At 43.4% G+C, this 23,036-nt stretch overlaps 1 protein-coding gene across 1 annotated transcript in view; it reads right to left on the bottom strand.

Moving 5' to 3' along the window:
- Nucleotides 1-2,485: 2,485 nt before the first annotated feature.
- LOC145403774 (uncharacterized) overlaps nt 2,486-23,036 on the bottom strand; it is a 143,119-nt gene continuing 122,568 nt past the window's right edge. The window contains exons 3-13 of the mRNA XM_080275451.1: nt 19,745-19,771; nt 16,775-16,856; nt 10,101-11,548; nt 9,259-9,440; nt 7,503-8,727; nt 7,051-7,164; nt 6,533-6,755; nt 4,759-4,940; nt 4,355-4,483; nt 3,619-3,730; nt 2,486-2,936 (exon numbers count right to left, since the gene is read on the bottom strand). Of these exons, the coding sequence (XP_080131577.1) occupies nt 2,668-2,936; nt 3,619-3,730; nt 4,355-4,483; nt 4,759-4,940; nt 6,533-6,755; nt 7,051-7,164; nt 7,503-8,727; nt 9,259-9,440; nt 10,101-11,548; nt 16,775-16,856; nt 19,745-19,771 (3,993 nt within the window). The 3' untranslated portion in view covers nt 2,486-2,667. The remainder of the gene's footprint in view (nt 2,937-3,618; nt 3,731-4,354; nt 4,484-4,758; nt 4,941-6,532; nt 6,756-7,050; nt 7,165-7,502; nt 8,728-9,258; nt 9,441-10,100; nt 11,549-16,774; nt 16,857-19,744; nt 19,772-23,036) is intronic.

Below are 23,036 nucleotides of genomic sequence, written 5' to 3'. Positions count from 1 at the left end.
CCCACGGACATGTTTTCCTTTCAGAAACGTTTCTATACATCTGTTTATCACACAAAAGCTGTCAGATAATTATATTTCCCTTCCTGTCTAGCTGTTGTTATAAAGTATGGATGACGAAGATGGTGCCATTCTTTACATAAATTTCTGTTCAGGATTAAAATTAATTTTCCTTCATATACACAAATACTATGTGCAACACTAAGGAAAATAAATATAAATACTTTCCACATTCTCGGGAGCTTCCTTCTTTCTCCATATCGTTTGAGAACTTCCCACAATGTTTCCTCCATAGCTCTGAATATTTAGCATCTTGATCTGAACTAACAACTCATCTATATATAAGTACCTTTCTGGAGTAAGTACGTGATGAATGATTCACGGGTACTCATAAGAGAAGATGGATAAATACTGCAATGGGAGATTAAGAAACATAGTATGAACATAAATACAGGATTATCTTACTTTTCATACATTTAAAAGTGTGGTGAGCTGATGAAAAGGATTGGAAATGCAACCGATTGTAGTGCAGCCGAGAATACTTGAGAAATAACCCTACAGATATTATTATGCCTATAAAGTTAAGCAACAATAAACTGATGCAGAACTGACTACAACTGTATTACTTACAATAAAAGCGCTGTTCTGAAAAGTTATAGATTTCTTTTGATTTTTTTCTTTTTTTTTTTAGCGAAGCCGACTCTACAGTAGCATAATAGGGCTATTACCAGTAAATATTTTCGAGAACATGGGTTGAAAGGCTGTAGGTTTCCATCAACTTACACCGACAGTATGAGAAACGCAAGACTGAGCTCCCACATACAATAATATAAATCTCCAAAAATGTCAACAATGCTATATACATGTACACATGAATATTTACAAGTCTTAGAAAAAAATACACAGAAAACAAACATACATATAAAATAAGTCAAGATAGATTAAGTACAAGTAAGGTTTATGGATCTGCAGACACTAAACTTCATGCCTCTTAACCACAGAAAAGGACATTTTTCCCCTTAAGTAGGCCATCGTCATCTAGAAATCTTTTCCCACCTAAGGATAAGGCGAGGATTTCCTAGTAAAGAAAAGCAAATACAAAAATCTTAATAACAGGATAAATACATCAGTACCTGTCAAAATCCTGCATAAACCAATATACCGAAAAAAAAAAAAAAAAAATACTCATCTTCTATACGTTTCCCCTACTGCAGAAACATCGATAAACTCAGAAAGTATGGTAGTGTTTTAATACAGCATCTTTGGTAAACATAAAATATCTGTCAATTGAGATGTATAAAGAGACTGCATAAAAGTTGCACATGTAAACGAAGAAAAGGATAATACCATAAAAAAGAAGTTGAAGAACTCGGCAAAAACAGATGAGATGACGTGGATAAAAACTGAGAATGATACGGATAAATTTTGCTTATTAAAACAGACGCATGCAACTTGATAAATTACGGCAAACTCATCACATTAAAGTAAACGATCAAAGTCAACCTCGAGTATGAAACTCAAAGAATATGCATTGACTTTGCAGTATACACCAAAACTGTGAACACAAATTGATGACTTGTAATACATGACACAACTTCTTCTGGTATTTGTACAGCTGTGAGAGATATACCAACTCAGAATTACCGCAATGAGAGGAGAGGGAGAGTGTACGTACAAGACCCGCTTGTCTGTTCACTCTTATTCTACAGACGAGGTGAACAGGTGGGAGACAAAAAAAGGTGGGGGAGGGAAGATGATTGACAAACACCTAAACAGAAAAATCACGGAAGGAGGTTGACTGGTGTAATTGGCGAAGTGATATACATTCAGACAGACAGATAGGTAGGTAGACCCAGATATAGACAGATATAGACAGACTGACTGATAGATAGATAAATGGTAGAGCCAGTCAATAACCCCTTCTTCACATCTGGAGATCTGAATTAAAGCAGGATTTCAACCCTTTTGATTATCAGCAATTTAGATTCAAGATAATTTAAAGGATAAATTGAACCTAAGTACAAAATCAGAGAGAGAAATAGATGGGGTAAAAGGTACACAGTGCTGATATTCAATGGGAGAAAGACAATAACAGAGCCAACCATAAAAGATGATGGGTTACACAAAATATATGAAATGTAGAAGACAGGTACATGAAAATAATTAAAGAAAAGCTAGGATTTGAAGACAAGCTACCAGAGCAAAAAATAGCACGATTCTTAACTTTAAAAGCCATCAAGAAATGGTAGATGAAAAGGGAGTAGTGAAAAAAATAAAACAATACCAAATCACGTTAAAGAATGCATAAATATCAGAAATCAAAACAACGTAACCACGAAACTCTAGGACAAAAAGACGGATAACACAGCAATGGTATTAGAATGAGGAGCAGGAGTGGCAGGTAGTAGCCTAAAGTGTATAGGTATCACCTAACGATCAGTTGTCTTTCGTTCTTTCTAACCGACTCTCCCTCCCACCTTCCCTCTGCTTCTCGACGCCTCTTACACTTTCTCACTCTCTACATCCCTCTTCTCTCCTTCAGTCCTAGTCTCTCCGTAGCTCTCTCTCCAAGTTTTCCTCTCTCCATCTGTTCCTCACGTCCCTCATCCTCTCATACAGTAAAATCAACTTGTGTCTATCTTCCTCAGCTTCATTCTTTTCTCCTATTTCTTACAGTTTCTCTTCACCATTCTGTAACATGGAATAATAATGGTCTTCAGGGAAGTTCTCAAGGTCAATGACAGGCGAGCGGTCAATCAGCTGTGCTAGTTCTTGCCGCAGCTGAGAGAAGGCTGGTCTGAGGTTGAGGTCAGGGTGCCAGCAGCGGGCCAGGATACGGTAGAGCTCTGGGCGGCAGTGGTCGGGTCGGTCGAGGCGGTGGCCCTCTCGTACATTGCGCATTACTTCTCGTGCAGTCATCCCAGGATAAGGGGTCGAGCCTGCGTGGAAGCAAGGAATATTTACTGTGGGGCTGACCAAGGGATGTTGCGCAAAAAAGGAGACTGTAGCATATTGTACCATATGTTAGTTATTTTCAAAGCGAAAAAGGAAGGAACCATGGCCTACAGTCTGTAAAACTTGTTCCTTAAATAAAAAAAAGGAAAATAAAAAGAAAAAGAAAAGAAAGTCAAATTGAAGTTCTGCTCATTATAAGATGTTTGGTCACACTGCATTTAAAAAATTGAAGGGCACAGACAGTAAGAAAGACAGGCTACGAAAGACATTCAAGTGCTGATCACATGCATATATGAAAGACTGAGGGCATCAGTTAACTGTTGTATTAGAGAGTCGGACAGAAATGAGGTGAGATTGTGTAGCTAAAGGGATAAAGGTCATGATATTAAGGTACTTTCTTATTACTAACCTTTAAACTACAAGGATTTCTCTCAGATGAATAAATAATCTACTGTTCACTTAGCTTAAATGCTATGCTTGAGTGTATCTATGAAAGTGAAAATGCGAAGAAAATTGGCTTTAACCACCTAACTGCCAGCATTCCTTCTGGATTAACAAAACTGGTTGTTGAAGTCTGCAAACACAGTTCAGTACGTCCAGAGAAATAGGGGCTGGTTTACTGTTATAATGTACTATATAATTTCTAACACTTTCGTCTGGCCTTACCTAGAGTGACGATCTCCCAGCAGAGGATGCCGAAGCTCCATACGTCAGACTTGTGTGTGAAGATGCTCATGTAGAGGGACTCAGGTGCCATCCATCTGATTGGCAGAGCTCCCTAGGTAACATGTGAAAGGCTAAATCAATGACATGCATTTTGGCAGAATGATGCAAAACAACTTAAATCTTGTTTACAAGTCTCACTCGTCTCTCTCATGGAAGTAAAATATGCCAGTCATAAAAATTCGTGGCAAACATGACAGAAAGCAGCCATCTTTCTCAGGTTCTTTTGTTCTGCGCCTCATATTACCATCCCATAAAAGTATTTCCTGTAATCCCTTTCACCATGACCAGCAGGAAAGTGTGAGAGAACTTTTGATCATGAGTGTATCTATGCGTCTCTGGTTTGTAACTGAGGTGGCACAGGAGGCTTCATAGCATCTCTTCCTTGGTAATTTTTTTTTTTGTATTACACCCTGCATGCTTTTTACATAAACTTATTGTCGACATTGTTTGCGTCAGTAACATCGATCTGTCCTATAGCAAGACACCCTGATCCCGGAAGGGGTGGCCACAAACGAACTGCTTCTTCATCATTCTGCTTTCTATCATGCTGCTCTCTCCCCACCTTACACACCCTCACTCGTACACTTCTCCACCTCATCCCTCCATCTCGTCAACAGCAACATAAATCACTAACGAAGAGAAGTCACTTAAAATACAACCCTTTATGTGCACTAACCCTGCTCTTTTGTTCATATATGTCGCTGCCGAGGTCCTTAACACTGCGCGCCATACCAAAGTCAGCAATCTTGCAGACTTTATTGTGGTCCACCAGGATGTTACGTGCTGCCAGATCCCGGTGGATGATCTGTAGGTAGAAAAGTTAAGGAGTCACTAAAGAAGGACTACTGACAGCTGAGTAAAGACTAAGACCCTGATGGATGATCTATAGGTGAAAATGTTAAGTTATGGGTTCAGTAAAAATGACTGATGACTGATGGTTGAGGACAGATACATTCGTAAATACTGAGGGAGGAGAATGGAGTCAAGGAGCTATTGAAACCACCGATGGACAATTGATACATTGGTAAATACGAAAATAATGAATGTAATGGCGAACAATGCAGCTGCAAACAGACTCACCCCTCTGGCCTGAAGGTACTCGCATCCCGTGGCCACCTGACAGGCAAAACGGGTGAGGTCCCTGGAGGTGAGGGCAGCGGTGTCGGGTGAGAAATTGTAGTAGTTGTGGCGGGATCGGTGGTCTCGCAGGAAACTCAGCAGCTTCCCAAACATGACATACTCCATGATCACGTAGTGCGGCTCTAAGGGGTAATGGACAGGAGAGTTAATTCCTTTAGTCTGCGAATGTACTTTTAATTATCTCAATCCTGCCTATCTCACTCCCCTTCTTCAAGTTCTCACTCTCTGCTAATCTCGTAACTAATCTCATTCTCCTACTGATCTAAGTCCTGCTAATCCTATTCCCCTAATGATCTTACTCATCTGCTGATCAACCCTAATGATCTCACTTCCTGCTACCTCTAGAAGATTTTATTCAGATCATGAAGGATCACTTGTCCTGAATGGGTTAATGAAATCTGTACCTAACCTCCCCAGTTTGGCCAGGTGTCAAATACTGGCTAACCTCTTCAGTTCGATGATAACTTCTATAGCTAATTTTTCGTATCTTCAGATGAATTTATTTAGCTTACAAATGAGGTCGTGTACTACGGAGGTTAATGTAGGCTATACCTAGTTCCCCCAGGCAGAAAAATTTCATTCTAAACTAGTTAAAGTCACTTGGAAACAGTAAAAAAGAATATGTCATAATTCTGAAGAAATTAAGCAGTATATGTAGGAGCATTCATAACAACAATAGGGTTAATTAAATTCGTGTTTAAACCCCTAACTTCTGCGGTCCCTCTCAGCTGAACAAAAACTTCATGCAATGTCCACATTAAACTGTAGGATGTAAATGCACCCTTACCAACAAAAGGTTCAATGGAGACACTACTTAACCATCAAATGACTTGGAGTTGTCTCAGCTCAACAATTAGAGCTAGCAACAGATGAATCACTCCATGATTAGCATTACCAGGGTTTAACCATTTCAATCAGTCGACACCAGATGTTTTTATTCAACTCTGGAGGAATGTAGAGTACTGAAAAAGTTAGTGATGGGTATATCTAACCCTTTACAGTATATTGGCGAGTCTCTCCTACGCTGAATAAGCTGTCTGAAAGTAGCTTATACGGTATAAAATAAATATATATATGATGTTCTCTTTCAGTAGAAGTTAATACTGTAAACTCGCAGACAGCAGTGACTGGCTGAGTTAAGTGACGTACCGTATTTTATTACCTCTGCCAACCAAGTTGGAGGAGGTTGTGTATTCACCTATGGTTGTTTGTCTCTGTCTGTCTGTTTGTCCATACGATATTTCCAAAACTTCTCAATGAATTTCAAATAAAGTTTGTAGAAGGGTGGACCATGGGCCCAGGAAGAAGTGATTAAATTTTGGGGCGGATCCGGGGTAGGGCCTATCTCGCACAATATCTCAAAAAGTTCTCAATGAATTTCAATGAAATTCTGTGGAAGGGTGCGCCATGGGCCAAGAAAGAACTGACTAAATTTGGGGGGGGATCCAGATCCGGATCCTATCTCCACGGATCCAGATCAGCATCCTTTTTAATGGAAATGGCATTGGCGGAGGTATGCGCTCTCTGAGTGCTTTCTAGTTCTTACTCTTTTCATATACGAATTATTCACCTTAGGATGTGATTCTTAAATCATAGTGGTTAAAAACAGCATTCATTAACTTCTTTACTTAGGGGCTCTTCCTTGCTGAGTAAAATCGTCTACAGACACCAAGAACATAATAAAATGCATTATCGGAAGGACTGCCGTTCCTACCTTGTTGAGTGCAGCAGCCGAGCAGCGTGACGACGTTAACATGCTGGCCGAGATGCTGCATGATGGTCAGTTCCCGCAGAAGGTCGTTCTTCTCCTTGGCCCCAGCGCCCTCCTTCACCCCCTTCACAGCCACCAGCACCGTCGGGCCGCCACCACCGCCGCCCCCTGTCCCCCCGGAGCCACCCTCACATGCACACAGGTCCCGTGCCTCTGCTTTCCACACCTGAGATGAAAGGAAAGAATTAACCTCATTGGTCTGATGAAATACAGTATTCTTTACAGCAAATCCTTTTTTCTCTTTATTATTATTATTATTATTATTTTATTTTTATTTTTTGAGATTTTAAGGCTACTGATTACGCCACTAGTAACGAGGAAGTTCTATGGAAAAGAAGCAGAATCGCATTATTGTCTTATTCTACTCCTAAGGTACGCGAGACAGGCTGCAAAGGGACAAAAGTCTGCCAAGTTAAGGTGGACGAAAAATAGTGTGATACGAGGTGATGTAACAGACTGACCACGCCGAAGTTTCCCTCTCCCAGGACGGACACGAGGCGCAGCTTGGAGCGCGGGAATTCCCAGGGTGTGAACTTGGGATTTTTGGCCTCCACTGACGATGACCCCTCAGACTCCTGCAACATCGGGAGCAAAAAAAAAAAAAAAAATCAGAAAATACTGCCAACTGTAGGCTCTTACTTCTGCGCTGTACTTTGAGTGGCTAATGAAATATATATTCTCCGCTGCTGAGAGTAGCCTACCGTGGATGAAAAAAACATTAGGCTACTCATGTGAAGAATGATTACATGCAGTTTTATGTAAACTATATATAAAACCTACATAAAAACGAGAAAAAATCATACTATGTAAAAAAACAAACATTCACTCCTCCAGTTAGTATCAGGGTAGTATATTCTCAAGACCACTTTCCAGTACCACACAAATGAATACCCGAATGACTGTGCATACTAACCAGCGTGGTGGAATGTGAGGGCTGCCTGGTGTGTTGCGTGACAGGTGAGCCACTCTCACCATGTTCCTCGCTCTCTGGCAGAGCCTTTTGCGCTCTCTTCAGGTACTTCTTGGCCAAAAACACGGCCAAACCCACTGCAGGGATGATAGCCAATACACTGACATAAACGGCGCTGAAGGAGGCGTCCTTAGGCTGAGAAGAGTTTGAATCTTCTACACTCTCCACAGTAGCAGAAGTGCCGGGGGTGGCTGAACCAGTTGCCTGTACAACTGACAGCAAGCCTGTGGGTCGGTGATGGGCGGTGGGATGTACCACGGCAGGGCGAGACTCGGACTTTTCTCCATCTCCCCCTATGACACTAGACTCATCTGTGGTGGCAGCATCACCAATAGCTGGAGTGGGTGAAGCAGGGCGGGGTGAGTGAGTTGTGATGGGCACTGTGGTGGAGCGGGTGCGGGTGGTGACAGTGGCAGGGACGGTGGTTGTGGCCGATATGGCACCATTCCACACATCCTCATGATCAGGATGGGCTTGTGGGCCGCTGGTTCTAACTGGTGCTATTGGGAGTCCAGGGTGTGTTGTATTGTTTGAAGAGTTGTGGGCATCTTCCTCTGAAGCAGGAAGGTGTGAGGATATGAGAGGTGGCCAAGAGGAATCCTTAGCTGGAGGGAGCGGCTTCATAGTAGCCAGATTATCCTCACTGGTTGTGGTCTGCACCTCGTTGGTTCGTGTTGACTCTGCTATTGCCGGTGTGCTCGATGTCTGGAAGGAGAACGACGATTTCATGGACGTGGATACTTTGTCTCCCGTGACGGTGTGAGTGGCTTGGGTCGTGAGAGGTCGGTAGGTGGTGGGTGAAGGGAATGGAAATGGGCGGGGGCGTGTTCGAGTCCGGGGGCGGGTAAGTGTGCGGTTGTCCAGTTTGATCCTTACACCATCCACCTCAGCATGGATGATGTGGATGCCTTGCTCTGCCAGCCTCTTGTTCAGCGCCTCCAGGTTGGCTGCAATGTTGTACACCTTGTCTTTGCTGCGGCTGCTGTTGGTCGCCGCTCGCATGATCTCCGTCAGGCTTTCAATCACAACTTGTTCTGGCGTCTTGGTCCGTCCTGCTCCACCACCTGGGGAGCCAGCCAGGTCGGCTAAAGTGATGGGGGCAGAGGCTGCAGCTAAGGTGGTAGATTGCTCTGTGGTCGTGGTGGTAGTTGTGGTTGTTGTGGTAGGTGTAGTTGTAGTTGACAGCCTGGTAGTGGTGATAGTACTGGTTGTGGTGGTAGATCTAGGAGTAGAGGTAAAAGGATTAAAGGGAGTGGTACTTGGTCTACTGGTAGTGGTGGAGGGCCTGGAAGTGGTGGTAGTAGATGCTGAAGTTGTAATAGATGGTCTGGTAGGAAAGAAAAATGGTCTGAAAACAGTGGTGGGAGATTTGGGAGTAGTGGGTGTAGGTCTTGAAGTGGTGATTGGAGGTCTGAAAGTACTGACAGCAGGTGTGGAAGAAGGAGTAGATTTTGACGTAGTAGAAGTAGTAGTGGTAGTTGTTGGTTTGGAGGTAGAGGTTGACCTTGTGGTACTCAAAGCTAACTTATCAGAAAGCTTAGTAGAGGCACTGGAAGCTCTAGTGCTATTTGCAGAGGTGGCTGTAGTGGTAGCAAGCCTGGGAAAAGTGGTGATGGGGTGGTTGGTAGTGGCAGAGGGAAGGTTGGTAGTGGTATTGGTGAGGTTGGTGGAGGTGATGGGGTCGGTGAGGGTGTCGTATGGGTGCCTGAAGTAGTCCCTGGTGTGGGTGATAGGGGGAGGCAGAGTGATTCTTGGGCGTAGGGGCCGTCTTCTTCTGTGGGTCCCTGTCCTTGAATTTTCCGTGTCGTCTCCTCTTACTCTTCTTTGGTCATCTTCACTTTCTTCTGCATGTGCAGGATTCTCACTTTCACTCTCAAATACCTCCTTTTCTTCCCCCTTTGTTCTCTCTCTCTCATTTGTTCCTCCTCGTACTCTCCCACGGCCCTCTTCCCCTCCTCTTACTCTTCTCTGGTCCTCTTCTGTTCCTTGACCCTCACTTTCATTGCCTAGTGTACCCTGGTCCTCTTCCTCTTCTTTAACACTTTCAGGTCCTTCATCCTCACTGATTCCTTTAACTCTTTCTCTCTCCTGGCCCTCTCCTCCTCCTCCTCTTACCCTCCCTCCACCCCTCACTCTCCCCTGGCCCTCATTCCCTCCCCTTATTCTCTCTTTGCCTACCCTCACTCTCACCTGACCATCAGCCTGGCCCCTAACTCTTATGTTATCCTCTTCCTTTCCCCTAGTACTTCCCTGACCATCTTCCCTGTCCCTCACCCTCGACGTTCCTTCTCCCCTGCCCCTTACTCCCCCTTGCCCCTCTCCCCCAGTTGTCAGGGGAGAGGGGCGACGCCTGAGGAATTTGCGGGGAGACAAAGGAGCAGAACTTTCGACTGGCTTTTCTGTGTGAGTTCTCATTGGCCTCAATCTCAGTCGTCTTCTTCCTCCTCCATTTTGACTGGCGGATTCCTCCGGTGTTCCCTTTCCCTCATTTTCCTCCTCTTCTTTCATCTCCTCCTCCTCCTCTTTCTCAGCCACACTTGCCCTGGAATTTGAGGCTTCGTCTGTCTGCTTTCGAGTTTCCTCAACTTGATCCGAAGTCTCAGAAGGACTGCGAGAACCTTTGAGAATCTCACTTACACTTGGCATCTTTCGTACTGGTAGCTGTCTGTCATTATCAGACTCTTCTGCTAGTTGCCTGGTTGTATCAGTTAGTGGTCTGGAAGTCTGTTGGCTCTCCTTTGTGGTCGTTTGCTCTGTGGTGGTACCTTGGGCGGAGCTGCTGAAAGACTTTCCTTCTGCATGGTCTCCCGGTCCTTTGGCTATACCCGTCCGCAGTCTTGAAAAGAGTCTTGGTTTATCCCGTCTCTGTGAACGTGGGGTGGTTGTGGTTGTGGTTGTGGTGGTGGTTGTTCTGGAAGGTGGTTCTGTGATTGCTGACTGGGAACGGGACACCCAGGGAGGCAGGGAGCGAACAGGCGCTGAAGTGGTACTTGTGGTAGCTTCCGTGGTGGTAGTAGTTGTGGTAGTTGTTGTGGTTGTGCCCTTGTCTCTGTTAGATTTCAGTACACTTTCTACTGGTCGTGGAAACAAGATGGAGCGACGGTCAGTGGTTGTACTACTAGTTGTGGTGGTGGATGGGGTAGTAGTAGTTGATGATCTGGTTGCTAAGTGTGGTCTTTTAGTGGGAGATCTCTTGGTAGTGGTTGTGGTTGTTGTGGTGGGTGGAGAGGATGTAGTGGTGGTAGTAGTGGTTGTGGTTAGAGATGTGGTGGGAGCCTCTGTGGTTGTGTTGGTGGTTGTGAGTGAAGGTCTGGTGATTCGCTGTGATGGTCTAAATAGCTTGGTGGTGTGGTGCTTGTGTATGGTGAGTGTCGTAGGTGTGGTGGAATCAATGGTGATGTGGTCTGGAAACTGAGAATCCTTGCTAAGCTCATTTTTCTTAGCCCTTTTGGTAGCTGTCGTGTCATGGCGACGATGAGCAGCCAAGACTGGGACGGGGGCCAACCGCTGCCCAAATTCTGTTGGGAGTGTAAACGGCTGAGGGGGTCGGGGCACTGGTTGACGCCCTTCCTGGTCCGACCTGCGGATGGGGCGCAGAATCCTTGTGCGCTGGGGAATCCTGGGGCCTATACGGCGAGGTGGGGGAGGGGGAGGTGGAGGTGGGGGTCCTCTACCACCGACAGGCCCAATTCTGCGGACTAATACTGAGTCTGGGGAAGGAGGTACAGGACCACGTAAGGTGTCAGACGAGTCTAGAGGTGGGTCGGGAGTGCCAGAACGTGTGATGCGCGCGAGGGAGAGAGGCACAGCGCCCTCAGGGATGTAGAGCGGCACCAAGAGTGTAGCTGCACCTCGATACTCCGGTTCCTCCATGGCTGCCACGCCTGACCTAGCACCGAAGTTCCCGCTGAGCCGCGCCAGGAGGTCATCGTAGTCATGGTGGTAAGGAGCCTCGCCCAGCGTGTTGGTGCTCACCTCACCGACCACACCTGAGGAGAAGGAAACAAAGACATAATTAGCTAACTACAGTATACTGGGATTTGCTAGCTATTGGAATATGCTAACTGCTGGGAGTAGTTAACTAGTGGGATTAGTTAACTGCCTCACGAATTACTCCTTCAATCATCATCATCATCATAATACTATGTCCAAATCGTTCAGTTTCAATGGGGGTAGTATAATTCAGAAACTCCAAAGGGAAAGCATCATCATCATCATCATCATCATCATCATCACCACCATCATCATCATTATCATCATCCAAATACTCATAACCCAACTTCATGCTATTTCAATCAGATGGGCAAGAAAAGATATAATGAAAAACACAAAAACAGAAACTTTCCACAGGGTGGCGAGTGAAATAGGCCGAACATTCATTCACATCAACATTCTTGGCTCTCCCCATAGACATCATGGCAGGAATAGCTCTCTTACCCTATGCCAGCTAATGCCATATGATTTTATTCAGCTGAGTGAGTCCAGCAGCCCGAGTGTTAATAAAGTCACCGATATAACCCTTTTATGATCAAACAGCTTAAGTTTTTATTCCAGCTAACACTAGTGCATTTTATTCAACTGAGTGAGCTATAGGAGCCTGAGTGTCAATCTCGTTTTAATACTTGCTAAATACCAATGTCGCCAGCGGTCGTATAGGGGTTAAAAGGTCCTTAACTTTCCACGACTGTCTTTTTTTTTTTTTTTTCAAGGTGTGGAACTGGCCATGTCTTCTATCGCCCCTTTGTGTGCGTGAAAAATGTGCCTTTCATCCGGCAATTGTTCCGGGAATATAATGCTCAACTTCCGCCATTTACGAGTCATAATGCCCCGTAAAAGTCCTGGGGCCGAGTCTCGTAGGGTAAGAGGGTCCCATAGTCGTTCTTCTTTGACATATTATTTCTCCGTCCGGCATGTTGACGCTGAGTTTCCTGAAAGTTACTGTGGCAAGCGCGGTCAATATAAAGGTGTATATGGGAATGTTTAGAAGTAATAAAGCCATATATCCAGTAAATGATTTAAGAAGTTCTGGTGAGTCTTTTTAAAGCTACAAGAAATTGGTCAGATAAACTACATCTCTCACAACAACAACAACAACAACAACAATAACAACAAAACCGAAAACAATAATCCCATCCCCTGATATTTCCATGACCGTCTTTCCTTCAACCTCACGCACTAAAACCATCACAACAACTATCACTACAACACCCACAACACCATTATTTTATTTTATTCTGGGGGAGAGAGTAGGAGTTCTCTACCATCTCTTCCTTGGTGACTGCGCATTACACCTTATTATTTTCTAGTATGGTAGCTCTGTACTGTACACATACGGCACTTAAATACACACAATATATACAGAAAGGACAGCCATATGACAAAATTAACTCATATGGAAAAGGTGATAGAGAGCTTCCTAAACTGACGAGATATGGTCATTGTTAACGCTCAATACAGCAACCACTACAGCACTCCCACTACAATACCCCACCAGGACGAGAGAGAATACAATAGTATTATCACTATAGCCACTACAATACCCCATCACAACGAGGGTGAATACAATAGCACTACAGCTACAGTTACTACAATACCCTCATTAAAATACCCTCACTACAACTCAGCATCTTCAACCAGCATAAGGTGAGAAAGAGGCAACACTACAATACTCCATCTACCCACTGCAACCATCACAATCCCCACTGCAACAATCCCCCTCCTACAACCAGCACAAGATGAGAAAAAAGCAACACTACAACACTCCTTCACCTATCACTGCAACCACAAAAATCCCACTACAACCACCCCGGCAGCAAGAGGTGAATTAGCAACACTACAATACTTCAGCTATCACTATAACAACAAAAACCTGTATAACCCCCACTACAAATATCACAAACCCTACTACAACTACCACAACTCCGACTACAACCACCACTACAACCACCACAATTCCCACAACACCCCCTCCCCTTCAACCAGCACAAGATGAGAGAGACTACGAGAGGTTATTGATGTCAGCGGCCGTGACCTACTCGACAGGGGGCACACACGCTATTGTTGTTGCAGCCCAACCTCTCTCTCTCTCTCTCTCTCTCTCTCCTAAACACCACTACTCCCTCCTCTCAGATTCACCTATCTCTTCACCCCCTGTCACCGCTTTCCTCTCTTCTTGCCCCCTATCTCTTCGTCCCCCTTTTACCAAATCTCTTTTACCCTCATCCTCTGGCCCCTCCTCTCACCCCTTCATCTCTTCCTCTCCTCACTTCTCCCCTCTCTCCGATCCTCCACCTCTCCCCCTCCCCTTACTCCCTACACGCCCCTTTCCTCGACCCCCCATCCCCTCCTCTCATATCAGTTACTACCAACTTTCCCCTTCCCCTCTCCTTCCTTGTTTATTATCTTTTCTTCCCTTCTTCCTTCCTTCTAAATTCCTTTCATCTCTCATTCCATTTCCTTCACTTCCCTCTCTTCCCTCTCTCCTTCTGTTTTGCTATTTTATTTCCCTCTCTCACCCTCTAGTTCCTTCTCATCTCTCTCTTCACCTCTTTTCATCCCTCCCCTCCTCCTTAACTGGTTCCTCTTCTCTCTTCCCTCCTCTTTCCACTTTAACATGTCATCTTTCCCCTTCCCTCTCCTCCCATCCGCTCCCTTTCCTTCCCGTCCCTTCCCTTCCCTCCTGACGTATCTTTTTTCCTCACTTTTCCTCCCTCCTCACCTTTTTCATCTCTCCCCTCCCCTCTTTCTACTTCAGTCTGTTCTATCCTTACCTTAACCCCTTCAATCCGACGACATACTTTCTTACTCTTGTCACGCCAGACGATTTAATTCACCTTCGGAAGAACCTCTAATACTGAAGGGGTTAATGAAGGTTATACATAATCTCTCCAGTTCAGTCACATATATCCTGAGCTGAATAAAATCGTCTGGTCATAGCAAAAACAAATGAAAATTAGACCCCCTCGTAATGAAGGGATCAATGAAGGTATTATATATAATCTTTCCTAATCCAAACTTCTCTCCTCAGCTGAATAAAATCGTCTGACCATAACAAGATTAACAAAAACACATGCCCGTATTGAAGGCCTTAGTCCCTTTAATCCGATGACGTATTTGTGTTTTACTTTTACTCCCGCCAGACGATTTTATTCAGCTTAGGAAAGACTATCGGAGCCGGGGGGTTGGATTAAGCCTTCATTTACCCCTTCACTACAAGAGGTTTCCCGAGAGCTGAGTAAAATCGTCTGGAGGCAGCAAGAATATAAAGCAAGTCACCGGATTGAAGAGATTAATACTATCCCGTGCCACTAATATCTCTTAATCTGAAGAAAATCATCTGGGAAAAAAAAAGAGAATAAAGAGAGTGACAAAAAAAAAAATCGTCTGCGTGGTGTGTAGGTTGAGACAGACCAGATACCCACGATCAAAGTCAATCATACACCAAACGACCTCAGAGGGTTGATTGGCTCTCTCGGTGTTTGTTTTCCTCGGTGCATACAAGGGAACATTACGGGGCGATATGCTGATGAGACCGCCGTGGGAGAGAGCTCTGGGAGTCACCTGTGCCGTGTGAATTACGTGTTCCTCGTTTCTACCTGTAAATGTCTGCTGTCTCGAAATTTCTCTCTCTCTCTCTCTCTCTCTCTCTCTCTCTCTCTCTCTCTCTCTCCGTAGTTTCCCTTTCTCTGATTTTCCCTAACTTAAGTTTCCTTCACGTCTTCTTAACGTAATCTCCTTTCATCGTCCTAAAATTTATCTTCTTTAATCTTCTTCATGACCTTAACCTTATTCTTTAGTTTAGTCCTTCTCTTTCTCCCTTAATCTTCCTTCATGGTCTTCACGCTTCCCTTCTCTAATTTATTTTTATCGCACTTCTCTGCCTATCATCCTCCCCATCTTTCCTCCCCTTCACATCTAGTCTACCCAGTCTCCATCTCCTCCCCTCCCCCCCACCCTTTACCTAGACATCCTTACTTTCCCATCATCCTTCCCTACCTATTTTTCATTCCTTCATCCTCCTGTAACCTCTCCACTCTTCTACCCACTCAGTACCTCCACTCACTTTCACTTCTTATCTCTCAATCTCCCTCTTCTCTCCCTCTCCCTCCCCTCCACCTCTCCTTCCCAACTTTCCCATCACCCTTCTCTCCATCGTTTTTCTTTTTCCTACCCTTTTATAAGATTCTCCCCCCTCTGCAACCTTTATCTCTCCTCCCTTACACTTCTTATCTCTCCTCCCACGTCCTTATCAATCAGTCTCCCTCTTCTTCTCCCATCCGACCCTCCCATTCTCCCTTCCTCTCCTCCCTCCTCTCCCACTGTATCGTTCCTTTACTCCCGTCCAATTTCTATCTTCCTCATATTTTCCCTGTCTTTTTAATCCTTATCTCTCCAATCTCTCTCTCTCTCTCTCTCTCTCTCTTCGTCAACCCACCTCCCTGCCCTCCTTCCATATCTCCTGTCCCCCCCCCCTCTCTCTCTTTTTCACTTCTCATCTCTCACTCTCACTCTTCTTAACTTCTTCCTCTTCTCTTTCTCTCTCCAACTACCTCACTTCCTCTCCTCTTTCACTTCTTCATTTTCCTCTAAGTTTACCAGCCTTATCTCTCATCTCCCCTCTCCTCTTCTCTTCCTATCTCTTAATCTCCCTCCCCTCTCCATCTACCTCACTTCCTGTCCTCTCTTTTTTCCCCTTGTTCTTCTGCATTTCTGTAAGTTCTCCACCCTCATTTATTTCTCTCTATGACTCCCTGTACCTCCCAGTCTCCCTCTCCTTCGTCCATCTTCTTTTAGCTCCCGCCCTTTTACCTCTCCCTCCTGACCTCCTCTCCACCTTTTCCTCCCTCATTCTCTTTCCTTCAATCTCCTCTAACTTCATCACCTTCCACATTTTTCCTCCTCCTTCTCTTTCAGTAACAATCTCCCTCTACTTCTCCCCTCCTCCTGGCTTTCTTCCTCTCTTCTTACTCATCCCTCCACCCTTCTCTACATCCCCATTTCTCCATCACTTCCTCTATCTCAGTCCCCCTCTTCTCCCTCCCCCCAACAAAACACCCCTCGGCAGATGCTTGGCTGTTTTTCCGATGCCACAACGATAATTATTACAATCTGCTTCCCCCCACCCAAGGACGCATCCGCCACACTTCTTTTATTTACCGTACGGATTTGGGAGGAAGTCTTAAATACCACACGCAAACCGGTTCTTAGTTTAATACCTGACATAACCGGTTCTCTGTTTACCGTAAGATTTTGGGAGGAAGTCTTAATACCTGAAACAGCCGAGTCTTCATAAAAAACCTGAAACACATCGGTTCTTAATTAAACTCCCGATATAAACCAGGTCTATCAAATACCTGGTGAAATCCAGCTGTCTATTAATACCAGATATATGCCACTCCTCTAAATACCATAAGAGTTGGAGAGAAGCTCTTAACATACACCTGGCGTATATCTGGAATTGAGACATAAAACCAACACCGAATACCTAACTCTTCATGCATACCAGTGTTAACCACTTATATCTCTGGTTGGACACTCGACATTGTAATGGTCCTAGTCAAAGTTCTTATATATATATATGTATATATATATATATATATATATATATATATATATATATATATATATATATATATATATATATATGTATATTTTTTTTTCGTGCAAAACACCTGACAACTTGTTTTTAGCATTAGAAAAGAAATCTGGCAGTGAGAAAGTTAACCTCTTCAGCACGATAGGGTACCTTAAGGGAAAAAATCGCTTGGTAGGAGCAGAAATAAACAATGTACTAAGGACTTCTTGGGGGTTAAAGGGGTTAATGGTTATTCTCTGTGTTTTGTTTCGTGCTTATAGGGATCCTTGTAAGGTGAAACCAGCATCCACCGCCTTTTTTGGCAGTTTGGCAGAGGGTGGAAGGCCAAGGCAAACACATCTGTCTAAAATTGCAGTATTCTCCAGCATTTTTGTACCAGTTGATTGGGACTTACTGCAATGCTTGAAAATTTACTCTTTTTGTGTGTGAAGAGAAACTTATGTTGCCAAACTGATATTATACATCTTCTTGCAATACTGTCTTAATTATATATGGAAACCAGTATAAACATTCATCGTCATCATCATCATCATCATCATCATCATCATCATCGTCGTCGTTCCCACCCTTAGTCTGTCCTACCTCATGCATTTTAAAGAAAAAGGGGTTAGAATGATGATGATAATAATGAAATATATAATTCCTTTTTATATTTGGTTAAGAAAAATTATCTCGTACTTGAGAGAGAGAGAGAGAGAGAGAGAGAGAGAGAGAATTTCCTGTTTAATCTACACACACCAACATAGCCTCTTATAGCTTGCCTTCTAATATTTCTTTATATATACTTTTTCCCCTTTCTTTCACCTCCTCTCATTTCTTTTTCACTCTTCACTTCCACATTTACTTCATTACCCTTTCTTTCTCTCCTAGTCCTGCCTGTCCCTTCCATTCTCTCTCTTTTCTTTCCCCATTACCTTCCCTTCACTTCTCTTACCTTCCTTCTCATGCCCCTTCCCTGTTCCCTTTCCTTTTCATTCCCTTCCCCATTCCTTTCCTTTCCCTTCTCTTCTTTTCCCTTCCTTTCACCTTTCTTTTTCTTATTTCTCTCCCCTTCGCTCCTCTTCCCTCCCTTCCCCTTCCTTTACGTTTTCCCTCTCCTTCTTTTGGCTTTTCGTTTTTTCCCCTCTTTTCCCTTCCCTCCTCTTCCCTCCCCTCCCCTCCCCTTCCTTCCCTTCCCTTCCCTTCCCTTCCTTTCCGCCACTGTCAACCTTCACGATATCATTCTTCCCAATACAATAGCCAATATCTTCAACCTTAACCCTTCTCATCCCACAACACATACTCTCTCTCTCTCTCTCTCTCTCTCTCTCTCCCCATATACCTACCTACCTATCTATCTAACTGTCTATCTGTCTATCGATCTGTATTATAGAATGTCTTCAGCATTAATTTCTTCCATCTCACAGCACAAGACTACTATCTATTCATCTATCTATATATATTCCCTGTCCATCAATCTATCTCTCCATCAGTCTATCTATCCATTGTCAGAAGCTTGGCCTAATCCCAAAGTTCATCCAGGCTCTTCTATCACTATTTTATCTCCACTCTCCCCTCCCAGTTTAAGCTGCCCCTCCCTCATGCACGCTTTCACTTAGCCATTCCACCTCATCCTCGGTCTCCCTGTCCTCCTTATTCAATTTAGTGGGGATAATATAGGCTATACTTTCCAAACTTCACACAAACCAGCACCTTCAGTACGATTTTTTTTTTTTTATTCTTGCAACCATAATGCAATATTATTCAGATGTAGTACGACCTCGTAAAAAGCATATAAGGAAAAACACATTGTACAAATGAAAAGAAAAAAAAAAGGTACAAAGAAATATGATAAAAATCGAAAAATATTAAAAAAAATAACTCGTATTATGCTTTGGGAAAACCTTGTATTGAAGTGACTAAGGAGGAATATTGAGGTGAAAATGAGGCAACGAAGGAAAGGCTAAGAATAAATACAAAAGAAGGATTAATAAAAGACACAAAAAAGGAAAGACAATTGCCAGCTCAGGTTCATCAAAATGGAACTGGGACACAGGGGAAAAAAAAAAATGAAAATCGAAGGATGGTAAATAAAAAAAAAATATACATAGAAAAGAATGAACAATTATGAACACTTTCAAGTTCATCAAAATGGAATAAGAGCAAAGGGGAAATCTAAACACCGAAGGATGATAAGGGAAAATAAAATTGACTTAAATGACACGGATCAAAAAAGGCAATTATAAACACTTCAAGTTCACCAAAATAGCTCCACATCAGGAAACAGGATCCTTACCCGTTAATAACTGTCTTTTCCAACCTTGATCACGAAAAAACGTCAATGCCAGGTATCGGACCAATATCGGGACTTAATATTGTTTTGCCGCTACGAAATAAAAATAAGGAGAAAAATGTTACGGTTTCCTGCGCGATCTTACGAGAGAGAAATATTATACACTTACGGTTTCCGGCGCGATTTCAAAGTCTGGACGAAAACCAGTCTTGATTTTCGCTGACGTTCCAATATTCTATTCGCCAAAAAAGGTGGATGTATCTTTTAAAGCTTTTTATATTTTCTTCTCCCTTCGCATCATCGCGTTGACCCACTAACCTTGGCCCCTGATGCAACGTCAGATACCTAAAAGTGAAAACCTGAGGGTGAGAGTCAACTGAAAAGGCCAATAAACAACTCTGGAGTGTTTAGTTCAGTGTGTCATTAATCTCGGAGACCATTTCTTTCCCCCGTTTTCTGTCATGCGTTACTTTACCTCCGTCCTCAATTTTTCCGATAATATTTTCCCTCTCCTTCATGGGTGTTGCGAGGCCTCAATATTTATGTGTTTGTGACAGCCGCCACTGCCTCCGCCATCGTTAAACAGCGGGAGTCCTAAGCTTCTGCAACACACTGCCCATTCTCTATGACAACGGGGGAAGCCTAGGAAACAAATGAAAATCGCGCGCGCCAAAACACCGGAGATTGCGACATACCTGAAGGCTTTAAATTTTTACACACACACACACACACACACACACACACAAACACACACACACGTCAAGGCTTTTATTTTACCCGTAACGTGTAGTGATGTAGATGGCGAACCGCAAGGACTATTCTTTCTCCCTCGATAAACGTTGGATATATTTCGAAAACATCATAAATCTCGGCTCCGGGAAAACGACTGACGGGAGATCAAGCGAGAGTCGATTTTTCCCGCCAAATAAACTCATAAGAATACACGTCCAACAAATGCTAACAAATTTCTAGAGAAGAAGTAGAGTGAGATTTGAGACGAACATACTCTTACTGTAAATATATGTCTGGTGTTAAAACTATGTACATAATAAAAAGAATATTGAGGTACTAGAGCAAAAACTTGTTGGTGACACGTGCAATACATGCTAATAAATCCGTGTATAAACAATAGTGAGATCTCAGAGGAAGAAAATATATATTGATTCTGTGTTCCGTTTGTCAATAAATATGTAGATGATAAAGATGATGAGGTATGAAGGGATTTTTTTTTTTTTTTTTTTTTTGGCCACGTCTTATAGTAAATTTATAGAAACCAAAATAAGTTTTGAGGCTGGGGTGAATATATTTTAAAGACTGGCGTTGTATGTATGAATAAATATGCATGATAATAATAAACACTAAGGGGCTTGAGACCATCTTTTTTTTTAAATATAATTCCAATACGTGTTAACCCCATCACTACGAGGAGTCCATTAGCGTTAAGAATAAAATAAATACATGACCGTCGTATATTTCCTTTTATTCTTGCTATCTCTTCAGGCAATTTTATCCAGCTTCGGAGGGATTTTTTCCAGATTTGGGAGTTACATATGGCCTTCATTAACCCCTTCACTGCACGCGATCTCTCCCGAGCTGAATAAAATCGTCGGTGGGTAGTAAGAATAAATCTGTAAAATACGTCACCGCATTGAAGGGGTTAACTCCCTCAGTATGATGGCCTATATATTTCTCTGTATTCTCGCTATGTCAAGACGATTTTATTCAGCTCTAGGGAGATTTTTCAAACTGGAGGCGTTAGATTTGTCTTTCATTAACCCCATCAGTACTGAAAATTTCTCGCAAGCTGGATAAAATCGTCTGGAGAGCAAGAATAAAAGTGAAAAAAAAAAATCATTGTAAAGAGAAAGTTAATGGTGAGTATTCTTAGTCCTTTCATTAACAGCAGTCCTTCCTGAGCGAATGATAGCGTTTCAGAGGTAGCAATAGATAAGTAAAGAAACTAATAAATAAATAAAAACGAATAGATAAATCAATATAGAAAAATGATTTATATACACCGTGCGTAAAAATAAAATCCAAGAGGAATTTATTGCCGAGACACGTCAACGATGCGCTCATGGATATACACATTATTGAAAAAATGTGGTTAAAACAACATGGATATGTAAATTATTATAAAAACGCTGCTCGAAGAATCTATTGTTGGGGAATATATCTGCGGCGTAACTTCAAGAGACGTGATCAATATGGGTTAAATCATAGGCAAACGAGGTGGTCTTTTTCGTTTAATTTTTGCTGCCTTCTGATGATTTTACACGGCCCATGGGAGACTTTTCGGACTGGACGGCTTAGATACAGCCTTCCGTAACCCCTTCACTGCTAAGACGCTCTCCTAAGCTGGATAAAAAGGCGAGGTAACAGCATGAAGTAAATACGAGGGATGGGCTGTTGGGCTTCACACTCACAGGCTCCTGCGACTTTCTCATAGCTGAATAAAATCGTCTGGCGTTAGCGGGAATAAAACACATGAGTTGTCCCTGTGAGAGAGTTAATATTACATAGAGAAAATATAAAGAATAAATAAAGTATGAAAGGGACAGCCGTAAACTTCTTCACCAATCAGCTTCCCTGCCCCCCCCCCCACCAGCTGTGTGCATATCTGTCCATCTGGCCTTGTGTGCGTCTGTGTGCGTCGTTAACCCGTGAACGTGTCTGGTGATCCTTTTGTGTGTGTGTGTGTGTGTGTGTGTGTGTGTGTGTGTGTGTGTGTGTGTGTGTGTGTGTGTGTGTGTGTGTGTGTGTGTGTGTGTGTGTGTGTGTGTGTGTGTGTGTGTGTGTGTGTGTGTGTGTGTGTGTGTGGCCTTCCATCAGTGACCTTAATGCCTGTTGGACGGAATCCCTAATGAGTGTCTATAGGCCATGATGGCTCCCTGCCTCTTTACCCATTTATTTTTTCTTTTTCTGTATATTTGTCTGTCAATTTTCTTTCCTCCATTTCCTCCCTCACCTCTCTCTCTCTCTCTCTCTCTCATTAGCTTTTCTGCTTCCGCGCATCTCTACAAACACACGAAGCGGTTTGCCTACCTACTAATTGACCTGCCTACCCAGCTGCCTGTCTGACTGCCTGCTAACCTCACTACCTACAGATCTACCTGCTAATTAATTTATCAGTCTACCTACCGATCTACCTGCCAACGGATCTGTCTACCTAGCTTCCTACTTACCTACTCACAATCCACCTACTTACCTACCTCCCTACGTGTGATCTACCTATCCGACCCACCACCTAATAGATCTGTCTCCCTAACTAACCAATCTACCTACCTACCTACCTAGTCTACCTACCTACTACATTTACCCACAGACACCCATAACTACTTCGAATTGCTTCTGTATCTACCTACCAAATGGCGATTGCTTTTCTACCAACAAAACTACCTACTTACCTCCATTTCTTTGTACCTACTTACCTACCTACCTTCCTACTTTAAATTCTGTCCTCATTTTAAAGGAGGGATGTAAGGAAGTGGGGAGGCGTGCGGAGGGAGAGAAGGACAGATGGAGGGAGGGAAGGAGGGAGGAAGAGGAGGAGAGATTGGGGGAGGAGGGGAGGAAAGGAGGGAGAGATGAATGGAGGGAAGGAAGGAGC

The sequence above is a fragment of the Coenobita brevimanus genome, chromosome 61 (genome assembly GCF_032717465.1).
Source record: "Coenobita brevimanus isolate Jiangsu-jjx chromosome 61, ASM3271746v2, whole genome shotgun sequence".
In the NCBI taxonomy this organism is placed as follows: Eukaryota; Metazoa; Arthropoda; class Malacostraca; order Decapoda; family Coenobitidae; genus Coenobita; species Coenobita brevimanus.
The sequence above is the reverse complement of the archived record's forward strand: the minus strand, read 5'-3'. Positions and strand labels throughout refer to the sequence as shown.